The following is a 12,744-nucleotide window of genomic DNA, read 5'->3' as shown; positions in this document are numbered from 1 at the left end:
AAGATTAATAAAATCAACACCATATATATATTGTATTAACATAACTACATATAGTACATAGGTACATAACACATTAGTCGTTAGGTTCTTTAATAAATAGGTTGTTTCCTTAAAAGAGTTGGTTAAAGGAATTGTACAAGAGTTTATCTATTTGACTTGGTTAATCAAGTGGATTGGGTTTTGAGTTAATATGTTTAACGTTTTTAATTATATGAGATGTGTATGTTTGAGTTGTTTAACCGATTTAACGAAACATATCAACTTGTCAACTCATTAAATCAAATAGGTGAGCTCGTTAATCTGTCTTACGATTTGATCAATTAATTTATTACAATTTTCCAACTTGTTTAGCAGAGTTGACTCATCTAACATTTTAAGTAGTTTAGATGTAAGTATGTGTAGGTTATGGTTATTATTAGAGATGAGCAAATAGTACCGAGTATTGGTATTGAATTTCCCGAACCGAAATATATTCGATACCGACTTTTAGCATTTTCGGTATCGGTGTTTACCGCTTTTTTTCCTTCAAATACCGGTACTGAATCGTACCATGTATTTTCAATACTGATACCCCTTTTTGTTACCGGTTGGTACCGAGCTCATATCTAGTTATTGCGTTTGAGACGAATAATTATAAGTCCTGTTTAGATATACACTGAAATTTTTTTAAAGTGGTGTGTCCGCCCACCCAGACCTCTCTACCTAAATTCGCTCCTGACTAAATTCTGACTTAAAATTCCATAAAAACCTTGGAATTCAGAAAATAATGGCATACTTGGCAGATTTAGGTGTTTCTAATTACTATCGTTGACATTGTTTTAATGGAACCACCTAAACATAGATATTCAAGTACTTGGTTATTTGTACCTAAGACTGATTTCATTATAAAAGAATTACATATTATTCAAGTACTTTAAGTTATTTGCACTTAAGAATGATTTCATTATATAAAGAATTCCATATAAATATATTTTATATCTCTTTAATTGGAGGGTCTTTAAATTCCCTAACAATAAAACCTAACTCCCAGTCAATAATAGTTTTGAGGAAAAATAATAATTGTATGGCATTTGAATTAATTTTTGGTCAATATGGGTGTACCCAAATTTAAAGTTAGTTGAACACTTGAACCATTCCTATTTAAAGATACCAAGGCAGGGCTGACAATGAACGTGGTTCGTAACAGTAAGGGCTTAAGAGTTTCTTATTAATATTTTGTAACGTATTAGACCATGAATTATGTTGTGATAATTATTGTTGATTATTTAAGTGGCGTGTTTTAAAGGCTTAAGTGATGCTTATTAATGTTTTATAACATGCTAGAGTATGAATTTTATTGTGATAACTGTTGTTGATTCTTTAAGTGGCGTGAGTGTAAAGTGATACTTATTAATGTTTTATAGCGTATTAGAACACAAATTTTGTTGTATAACTGTTGTTGATTCTTTAAGTAACATGTTTTAAGGGCTTAAGTGTTACTTATTAATGTTTTATAACGTATTAGAACATGAATTATGTTGTGATAATTGTTGTTGATTCTCTAAGGGGACTGGGGCGGTTGCCTTTTGTCCGTGATAGAGCCATTTCCACGAGTGATAGTTTTCAACAACCCACCGCCACCATAGTTTTCAACGAGTGACGGAGATGTGTCCGTGATCATTTTCACGCGTGATGGACTATGAGTGATAAATAGATGTGAGGGGGTGTGAGGGTTTATTGTTGGGTGTTGTGAGTGATGACCAATGCCACTAAAAAAGGTTGTGAGTGATGGAAAAATGGTTGATCACATGGCGGAACTTGATTAGATGTTGTGAGTGATGAGTGATGACCACCCCCACCCCCTAAGGCCGTGGGGTATGGTGGGGCGGGGGGTTGGGGCTTGGATTGGGCATTTGGTGACACGTGTCCGCGGAGCCAGCCCACTGCCGGGTTACGTGTCCGCGGGGTATGGCGGGGCTTGGGTTGGGTGAACCACGTGGCATAAATGGTTTTTAAAAAAAATACAAAAAATTTATAAAAAATCACACAACATTTATAAAAAAAACCTACAACTTCATTAAAATTTTAAAAATTACATAATCCTAAAAATTACATAATTTCTAAAAATTACAAAATAAAAAAACCTAGAGCGTTAAAAAAATTTCAAAAAGGTCGATCTTGTCGAACGCCTTGTTTTCCTTGCCTCGAAACTCTATGTTCGCCACCGCCACCCGGTCCTCGTGGCTTAACTCGCCACCGGGAACCGCATCGTAGTAAGCCTTGAAACGCTCGAGCTTGGGCCGTAGCTCGCGCCATTTATGTTGGCACGCGTTGAGGTTGTGGCGGTCGTTACCGACGTTTTGTCGGTAGGCCGCAAAAGCTTCCGCCCAATATTTTGTTTGGCCCGGTGGCCGCCCCTTCATAGCGTCGACGACGCTAGTTACGAGTGCCATTTCTTCTTGACGGGTCCAGGATGCCATTTCTTTTTGGGTTCGTGGGATGGGGGGGACCAGCGGGGTAGCGGGTTCAAGACAGCGGTGTAGCCGATGGGGTGTTTGGTTCGTGGGATGGGGGACCGGTGGGGTTGGGGTTGTAATATATAGGGCCTTTGGGTGACCCGGGTGGCGGTTATAGAAGATGGGGGGATGGGGGACCAATTTGAATTTTAAATTTCAAAAATTTAAACACCCGCCTGACGTGGCGGGGTGAGCAAATGATAGTCCGCCAGCTAGCTTGGCCAAACCGCCCCATGCCCGGCTTGAAAGCCAAGCCCCAAGGGGCCCCGCCACAACCCAAGCCCACCCGGGGTGGTGACTTGGGCGTTTTACCCCAACCCACGCCAAAAGTCCCGCCCCATACCCCACGGCCTAAGTGGCGGGTTTTAAGGGGTTAAGTTTTTTTTTTTTTTTTTGAATGACTAATGTTACTCTCCCTAACTTTTATATTTACAAATAACTCACCCTTGCTTGGGATTGAACCCAAGACCTCCCACTAAGAGACAAGAGTCTCTACCAAGTGAACTAGCCCCACTTGGCTTTAAGGGGTTAAGTGTTAGTTATTAATCTCTTATAACGTATTAAAACATGAATTTATTTCTAATAATGGCTGTTGATTATTAAAGTGCTGTGTTTTTAGCCGGGTAACATATATTTGTTTAAATCATATGAAGATGTGTTGGTTTGGTTATGGATTGACATAATAAAATGCGCTACATGCAATCATTTTCCACGTAAAAACGAGTATGTTTGTTTGAAGGCGCACACTCATATGATGGACTAAGGGTGTAATGAAAAATATCAAAAATATGTTCATGTTTTTAAGCTTTAAAATATGTAATTTGTACTATGTAAATAACTAAATGAGTAAACTGCGATTTTGGTCCCTGTGGTTTGGCCAGTTTTGCCACTTTAGTCCAAATCTCAAACTTATTACATCTGGGTCCCTGTGGTTTGCATTTTATTGCCATTTTAGTCCAAATCTCAAAATCTCTGATTTTTGACTGTTTTAATATCTTTTTTTTTGTCTTTATCTGAAAGGGCATTTTGGTCATTTAATTTTTATTTAACATTTTCTTAATTTAACATTTTCATTTAACTAACTCTCTCTCTTCTCCTCTATAAACAACAGTAGGTCCAACCCAGCCACCACAGCCCCACCACCACCTGATGCAAGTAAGTTCCTCATCACCACCGTCTCCAGGTGCAACCTTCAGCCCCACTTACCACTGCCCCCATCTTCCACCCCACCCACCACTATTAACACCATCACACCCTCCACCACTGTCTTCCACAACGAATCTAACCTAAGTATTTTAGGAAACACAAACCCTAAGACACTTCACTCTTTCAGCCGACACCACAAGGTTCCCTCCCATTCCCCTTTCTTCTCTAATCTTATCTTTATTTTATGATCATATACACACCCCCAATTGTCTGCAACACAAATCATCTAACAAAAATACAAAATCTCCAACTCCAATCTCACACTCAACTGTACATTAACCCCATAATCCACCCTCCACTCTCTCGATTTCTACCTGCAGCGGAGAGGAGCCGGTGGTGCACAGTAACCCCATCATCTTCATCTTCATACACACAAATAAAACCCATAACATCTTCATACACACAAATAAAACCCATAACACTCCTCCCACACCCCCACCCGTGTCTTAGATCGACTAAAGAGAGAAAGAATTCGAAGGGGAGAGGAGCCGGTGGTGCACAGTGACGGCGAGAGAGGGCGCCGCCGCTCACGGCGGCGTTAGTGATGGAATTTTGTGGTTTTCACCTCTGATTTAGGGCAAGATGGTTCTGGTGGAGGTCCGAACAACAACAGCGATGGTGGGTTGGACGATGATGATTGATGATTTAGCCCCGCCGCTCATTGGAGTTTCGAGTCGAAACAGCAGAAACCCTAGGATTTTTTTGGGTTTTTTTGGGTTTTTTTGTGGATGATTGATATTTGTTTTGTTTTTTGAAATGGATATAGAAGGAGGAGAGGCTAGGTGGTGGTTGATCTGATGTGTGTTGATCTCAAATGGAGAGAAAGTGGTAGTGGTTGATCTGATGTATGTGTGTGTGTGTATATATATATATATATATATATATATATATTAATTTTTGAATTAAGAAAATGTTAAATGAAAAGAAAAATGACCAAAATGCCCCTGCACTAAAGGACAAAAAAGGGACATTAAAACAGTCAAAAATCAGAGATTTTGAGATTTGGACTAAAATGGCAACAAAATGCAAACCACAGGGACCCAGATGTAATAAGTTTGAGATTTGGACTAAAGTGGCAAAACTGGCCAAACCATAGGGACCAAAATGGCAGTTTTGGTAATCCTTATTCAAATACCAACAATTGTAAGTTATTAAATTTCTATGAAGATTAGGTTTTATTGCAACTCATATTTTCTTCATGCTTTATGTTTTCAACTCACTTGTAGCATGTTGCTATCAAAATTCGTGTGGTATCACGAGGAGTCTTGATAACATTGTTGAAATCTGGATACTAGACTGATTAGGTTCACTGAGTATAGGCAGACCTACATAGGTAATAATCGTTAGCCTCATCACAATGAGAAATCGGCGGTTCTCTTTGTGATCGGATTCCGCCACGAAGATAAGTATTTATGTGAGTAATTTTGGAGATGGAGAGTAGTTGAGTGAATTAACGTATAGTATAGCATCCTCTCGAAGTCTCGATAAACGAGTATATCATGGGTTACTTGTTGTTGACTATTATAAATGCCTTGTACATTTATCACCCCATGTCTTGGCTAAGGGTCAAAATCATCATTCTTCGTCCGTAGGTTTGCTACTTTACACGAGTAATGTGTTTTCCATAGGTTCATTTAGTATGACTGACTTGCCAGATATTTTTACTATTGAGATATTCTATACTTTTCTTAGAAAAATATTTCAATTACAAAATTAGACTCAACTACCGTTTGGCTTTTGGATTAACGTGTCTTCCAACTTTTTCTTGCACAGAGCCCATGCTTATGCCATCTGATCTTATTAGTGATTAATCTTTTTCCTAATCATACCATTTGTCGCCCCATGATCTGCCCGACTCTATTTGGTTTTGGTTGGGTTGCTCAACGCTTGGGTGATACGGCTGTCTAATTCTAGTGTGACTCAGTTTTGTATGGCAAGGGTGCACAAAGGGAGCTCTTTATATTGATTGTTTTTAATGTGGCACTTTTCTTGACTTAGTCATCTAATGACGCATGACAATTGTACATGCCAAAAATTTGGCGTTACTTTACCTTTGTTGTATGTTATTCGGTATTGTTCGGTCTTGTATTATACCTATATTATGCTTTATACTTGTTTGATCATCTAAGAGGGGATATCATACCAAAGTTCCTTAAGTTTAGTTTTTTACCTTATATTTCGACGGGGAAATGGATTTTATCACCCTCAACTAAACAAAATTGTCGTTGCTACTTTCAACTTTCACTTTGGCTCCCACCACCCCCAACTGGACACTTGGGTTGCTGTGTCACCCCGTCATTAACCAGACACTAACGAAGTTAGTTTTTTTGCTGACCTGGCCAATTTTTGCTGACATGGCATGGTTATGTGTAAAAAAAATAGCTTTAAAAATCAACAAAACAATATCACTTACACACACAATACACACATCTGTTCTAAACCCCTTTTCCCTTTCTCTCTCTAAGGCTACCACCAGTGGTTATGTCCACCGCCATACTATACTGCCCACCAGAAACCAAACATTCAAAGTACCAAATTAAACGACGCAATTGAAGGAAAAAAGCCATCTTTTCTGATTAACATGTAGAGATCAATACCTTCATTTGGGAAGTTTGCTTGAGCACAAACTGATAACATCAAGCTTGAAAAAAATGGGATTTTTTGGGGTAGGGAGTGTAGATATGGAGTGTGAGATTGGGACGGAGAGTGAGGCTTCTCTTTGCCATTGCTGTTCTTCACGGTGGTGTTCTTGTTGAAGTTTAGACTCAAACTTTATAAAAGGAGGCGACGACGGCTGGGTCCAAATCTCCGGTGAGATTGTGCTTCAATCTTGGCTAGTGACGGTAATATTCTCTCTCCCATCTCTCTCTAGGTTTCGTCAATCAGATCTGAAAGGAGGCGGCGACGGCTGGGTTTCAAGCTTGGTTTTAGGTTGTGTTTGTTGTTGATTTTGGGTTGTGTTTGTTGTTGATTTTGGGTATTGGTTGTTATTTTTATCGTTGCCAGTGAGATTTGTGTTTTCATCTATGTTGGCGGAGGTGATGGTGGTTGGTGGAGGTGATTGTGGGAGTGGTTGGTGGTGGTGACGGAGGTGGTTGTGGTGGTAGGAGGTAGGAGGTTGTGGTGGTCGCGACGACAGGAGGTCATGGTGGCGGCAAGTAAATAAAGATCCGCCGTTGTTATACCTCCTCCGGCGATCTCGGTGGATGTATGTATGTGTCTGTGTATAATAAGGGGAAATGGGTTATTTAATGTGTCTGTCCACGTAGGTTGTCCAACTCATCATCCCATGCCACGTAGGATTAAAAAACAAACTCAGTTAGAGCATCCACAATAATACATTTTTTGGTGTTGTTTTTACTCATTTTTCCACATCATCCATTTTTTCTTATTGTGGACCTTGTTTTTGTACCTCATTTTTTAGATATGTTTGTCTGCAAAAACGACTAAAAACAACAAAATGGTGGGACCCATGTACTTTTAATATATATATAATATAGAGAGAGAGAATAAGTGGTGTAAATGTGTGGTTAAAAATTAAAAAGGTGGTGATGATGTGGTAATGTTTTTATGTGTTTTTGTGTTTTCTTATTGGGTGGGTTTTTTATATTTTTGAAGGGTGAGTGTTTTTCTGATGTGTCAGCTCAGCTGATTGGACATGTTTTTAGGTGTTTTTAATGGGCCTTGTTGTGGATGCTCAACGAAGGGGTGACACTGACACCTAAATGTTAAGTAGAGGGTGGTGGGAGCCAAATTGAAAGTTGAGAGTGACATTGGCCAATTCTGCTTAATTTAAGGTGATATAATCCATTTCCCCTGTTTCGACTATAAACTAACCCCCCTTTAACACCATAACTCATTTCACCTTTTATTTTCTACATGTTCCATATTTGTTTTCCAACCCATCTTTACAAAGCACTCGCTTTTCATCAATCATGTTTACTCTTTTTTTAACGACCATAAGGGGGGTTGGGGGTGGTCATCACTCATCACTCACTCATCACTCACAACACCCAATCAAGTTCCACCATGTCATCAACCATTTTTTCATCACTCACAACCTTTTTTAGTGGCATTGGTTATCACTCACAACACCCACAATAAACCCTAACACCCCCTCACATGTTCCATCACTCAAACCTTAATCACGCGTTAAAATTATAACGGAATCTATCCATAACTCGTTAATGTTGCATGGTGGCGGTGGAATAATTGTGTTATCACGCGTTGAACTTTCACCCATTACGGAGCAAAAGTCACCGCCCCCACTCCCCTAATATACTAAAAATCATCGGACTCCTATATAGTAAGTAATTAATTCAACCAAGCAAAATACACTCTTTATGTAAATCCATAAAAATCCTAGTAGGGAAAATAGATTATATTTCTCTTTCACTTGAATTTTATAGAAAACTTTTAAAAAATCTACTAGATGTGCAAGTAAATGAAAGTTAGACAAAGATTAACACATGATGTATGCTAGTTCGGTAAATGCTAGCAACTTTACCTGATGCCCACTACTCGATCTTCAACTGATAATTTGTCTTTCTAGCGTCTCTATAATAGTAGGTAGATATCATCTTGTACATGCTATTTTCTAAATATCCGGCGTGGTTCCAACCGAAGAAATAAATAAGACATCGTAGAAACTTTGGCCTGCAAAGGCTACAAATTAACTTATCTTATTCAAGAGTTTGGGGTTGCGAAATCCACGTACAGAGTGAAGTTGTAAGAAAACTTGAACATGTAGCAACCAAGTCCATTTTGCGGATAACCAACAAATTTAATGGGTTATTATTTCTATAATCTCACCAAGAAGTAAGTGTGTATTGCTTCTAGAAGTTTTATCAAAAAGGAACAAGTGGAAGCAATGTAGAACTCAAATAAACTCGAGAGCCACCAGACACATCACCTAAAACCGGTGCTGATAATCAACACATGGTTGTTAAACATGCGAAAGCGGTTGTTGGGGACATTTTAAACGAAAAAGTGTTCACATAATTGATTGTGTTCGTCATGGACTTGTGGATGTGGATTTCTTACAAATTATGACAGCTTCATTGTTGAATCAAGGTGATCTTGTTGTCTACTAAGAGGTTGCTTTAACAAGTGGCATGGTCCGATGAACCCCGAGATACATTTAATGTACATATGATAATCTTGGGTGACACTTACTTGATTTGCCTCTCTAACCGTAAGAGTGTCCATGATACATATAAATGTACCCAAATTTTAAAGACTATGATGACACATTATCTTTCTCATGCTTAATTCGATCCGAATACTTATTTTTATAGTTGTATATATTGCGAACATGAGCGAGAATGTTTATATGGTAATACAAGAAAGACTTGTATCCAAATTATCCTAACAAAGTAGAAGTATGTAAGTTTAAGAGATCAAAGGTTCTGAAGAGAAAAAAAACAAAGGTTTAGCTTTGTAAAAAAAGTGTATTTAACTTTTCATTTTAATATATTTCTTTTTTAATTAATAAAAAGTGTACATAAAATTAAAGGTCTACACATATAATTAAGGTTGTCTATAGAATTGCCCAAAACACGGAGGGTCTTGTGGAAATTTGTCATAATACCAGGGGCACATTTATGGTCAACTATGATTTGAGAATTTAGTTGACTGACAATATTTTATTAGGTAACAAAACTACAAAAGTGCTTTACATATAAAAGAAAATTATATTAACTAGGTTTTTTCACAATCACCGCGTTGCGGCGAACTTATCTTATCTTTTATTTAATCTGTGTTTACATGTGTTTTGAAATCATTACGAGGGCGTTCGCACGAAACCGATGACAAGAATAAAAAGAAGATATAGAAAAAAAAACAATAAAAGATAACCGAAAGAAAATCAACCAAAAAAATTTTATGGTACTGATTTTGTTCGTATGAAACCCGTGGTCAGAGATAACCAAATGGTACTGGGTACCGGTACTGAATTTTGGGACACCCTCTAATTTCATGCTTGAAAGTTACAAAAACGACACATAATTTAATCACCAAAATTTAAAATTTGGGCATGACCCGTTCGCATTTTGAACAATCTCCCTGTTTATAATATATCAAAATACTCAAATAACGACGCCTTCAGAAAACAATAAGAAAGACCTTAACATTTAAACTACCGTTTCAAAACATCAAGTTTAAGTTACTTAAATATTCACAAACATCTAGTTAAAACTTAAAACTTCAACACTACTAACTTTAACAAAAGCCTTTAACTAATAAGGTTACTACAAAAGTTGCGGAAGCGCATCACGGGTGATCAAGGTGTGTTCGTATCCGAGCGACGCAATAACAATCATACGGGTGCTTTACCTACAATCATTCAACAAAATATATTAGTGTAGTACACATAACGTTTTCATCCTATCACAATACATATTCTCGGATTTACAAGATATCTTACCAATTGTTCTTATTTCATTCCAATTCATTCTAGTCAAATAAACACAACTATTTCTCATTCACTTCCAATAACCCGTTTAGTACGGATCAAGGAGAAAACTTCCATTAAATTCCTTCTCATCCGAACCCGAACCGACCCAATCACTATGGACCGATACGGATTCCTACTTTCACGTTCTCTTTTGAAATATCTACCTTAATTGAATATCAATTATCAAAAGAAACAATATCAATAAACTCACAACTAAACATGTAAGTAACGAACTTACCTCGATCTTGTGCCTTTGTTTGTGATCCGGAACTAGCTCCTTCTTCTTTCGATCCTACACGAATTCGTTCTTATTTAGATCATAGTCCTTACATTCATAACCATACTTTCAAGTATCAATGCTACTTATATAACAATTAACAATGCATTAACTTTCAACATACAAAACCATTCGCTCACGATTTATTCAAGGCTACTTAGATTATCATTGAGGCATTTCATCAAACACCTAATGTGCGTACAACTTCTCAAGCCTTATGTACACATAGTTTATGCATAAATCCCCTAGAACACATCATATTTCACATATTCAACCAATTTTAGCTCAAATATTCATTCTACACAATATCATCCACCAATATTCTATCTATCATACAATTACACTTGAAAATTTACTCAACTAATCAAATACTTACTAATCATCATACTATAACAAGTGGGTTTTTCCCAAAGTCTTTAGTAAATCATTTTCAAGTACAATACACCTTCTAAATGTTGATTCTAACTCACATGCAACTTAATTTCATACTGAATCACGAATTGGTGTAAACCCTAGTTCATCAACATACATGAAAATATGAGATTTCATCTTACCTTATGCTCAAAACACTGGGATTAGTGAGTATTTAGACACTAGCATTCGATTTGTAACATGAATCCTCCATAATCGTACTGATTTTGTTGTTAATTAATCAAGCTAGGGTTTTCCCCCTTTCTCCACTCCCTGGTCGCGACCCACTCACCCCAAGAAGTACTGGGTTGTTAATTTTACTAATTGATTTTTATAAAGTTTTACATTCTCTACCATCCATGTTGGTTTATTGTTCATTAATACCCCTTCACATTTTAATAAACTTTCTTTAGGTTATTTACAAAATAATCATAACTAATCATAAACTTTTAAATATTAAAGATCTAACCTTATAAATTATGGGATGTTACAAATTTCCCGAGCCGAAAGATCTTAAGTACAAATTCGGTACCGACTTTTGACGCCTACCGGCTTTTACCTTCATATACCAGTACCGTAACCGGTATTTTCGGTATCGATATCGGTTGGCACCGAGCTCATCCCTACCCCTGAAACTGAAAAAAAGAAATCATTAACAGTTGAGGAAAATCAACAAAAAAAGTTGCATGATACCGTTGTTGTTTGTACGATACCTATGATCAGAGATAAGCAAATGGTACCGGGTAGAAGTACCGAATTTCCCGAACTAAAAGATTTTCAAAATCATTTCGGTACTGACTTTTGGGGTTTTCTGTACAAGGTTGGTGCCGATTTTTACCTTCGTGTATATGTACCAGGCTGATGCCGGTTTTTACCTTCATGCATCGGTTACGAACCGGACCATACATGTATTTTCGATTCAAGTACCGATTGACACAAAGCTTATTCAACTTAAAAAGTAAGAAAATTATTATTATTATTATAATATCAAAATAATAAAAGTATTAAAAATCTATATATATAACTATAATATTAAAAACAAAACAAAGACAAAGTTACTGTTCAAAACATTGAAAATTTAATATAGAGTTAAATGCTTGGTTGGTCCCTGTGGTTTGTAAAAATTTCACTCTTGGTCCTAGTGGTTTACTAATTACATGCGTGGTCCCAAAACTTGTCAAAAATGAACTCGGTTGGTCCCCAGCCCTAACATCAGTTAAATTTCTCAGTTAATTATGTGTGAAATGACTATATTACCCTTAAACAATTAAAAGAAATAAAAAAATATATAAAGCCACCTCTGTCCCTCAAAAAACTCAAACACCACAACCTCCTCCACCATCACAACCTACCACAACCTGCAACTACTTCCACCACCACGAGCTTCCAACATATTTAACAGTGTCAAGTCAATTTAGAATCTCCTTCATCGCTTAAATTTCAGTTCAAACAGCCATACTAATTAGGTCAAAGCCTTATGAGCAAAATCTTAAGCAAACAATGAAATTAGGGCAGCAGAAACTCACATGAAAGAACTCGAGCTGGTCCTCGAGGTTCTCGAGAGCGGTGCAAATGGAATTCAAACTATTGGCCTCGTGAATAGCGGAGCCATCGTCCTGTTCGATGGGGAAGTCTTTGACGTAAACGAAGCCACCTTTGAGGTCAGCATCAGAGAGTTTCTTGTTGGGTCCGAATAGATCGGTGGAAGTGCGTAGGGACTTGACGGAATGGAGAAAGTGAGATCTGGAAATGGAGTGGATAGCATCGCTAAGATTGTCGTGTAAGTCCCAAATCTTCTCGAGAACGGCCTCCACCTCTTCCATCTCCATGTTCATCTCCCATTTCATGAGGAAAGAATTTAACAGAGCGAGAAGAAGAGGATTGCTTGCGCTAGGGTTCAG

The 12,744-nt window shown here is 37.5% G+C and overlaps 1 protein-coding gene and 1 long non-coding RNA gene across 2 annotated transcripts; both read right to left on the bottom strand.

Annotated features, from left to right (window-relative positions):
- Nucleotides 1-9,808: 9,808 nt before the first annotated feature.
- Nucleotides 9,809-11,127, bottom strand: LOC110906036. Its single transcript, XR_002573604.2, has 3 exons — nt 10,987-11,127; nt 10,394-10,447; nt 9,809-10,034 (listed from the first exon to the last, which is right to left on the bottom strand). It is a non-coding gene; the product is annotated as an uncharacterized LOC110906036 (long non-coding RNA).
- Nucleotides 11,128-12,318: 1,191 nt separating this feature from the next.
- Nucleotides 12,319-12,672, bottom strand: LOC110907535 (plastid division protein PDV1-like). The gene has a single exon (XM_022152502.1). The coding sequence runs from the start codon at nt 12,670-12,672 to the stop codon at nt 12,319-12,321; it is 354 nt and encodes a 117-aa protein (XP_022008194.1).
- Nucleotides 12,673-12,744: the final 72 nt, after the last annotated feature.

The sequence above is a fragment of the Helianthus annuus genome, chromosome 14 (genome assembly GCF_002127325.2).
Source record: "Helianthus annuus cultivar XRQ/B chromosome 14, HanXRQr2.0-SUNRISE, whole genome shotgun sequence".
Lineage (NCBI taxonomy): Eukaryota > Viridiplantae > Streptophyta > Magnoliopsida > Asterales > Asteraceae > Helianthus > Helianthus annuus.
The sequence above is the reverse complement of the archived record's forward strand: the minus strand, read 5'-3'. Positions and strand labels throughout refer to the sequence as shown.

Bases quoted from the DNA above. Each gene is read 5' to 3' on its own strand.
- LOC110907535 (XM_022152502.1), bottom strand. From the start codon at position 12,672: ATGGAGATGGAAGAGGTGGAGGCCGTTCTCGAGAAGATTTGGGACTTA.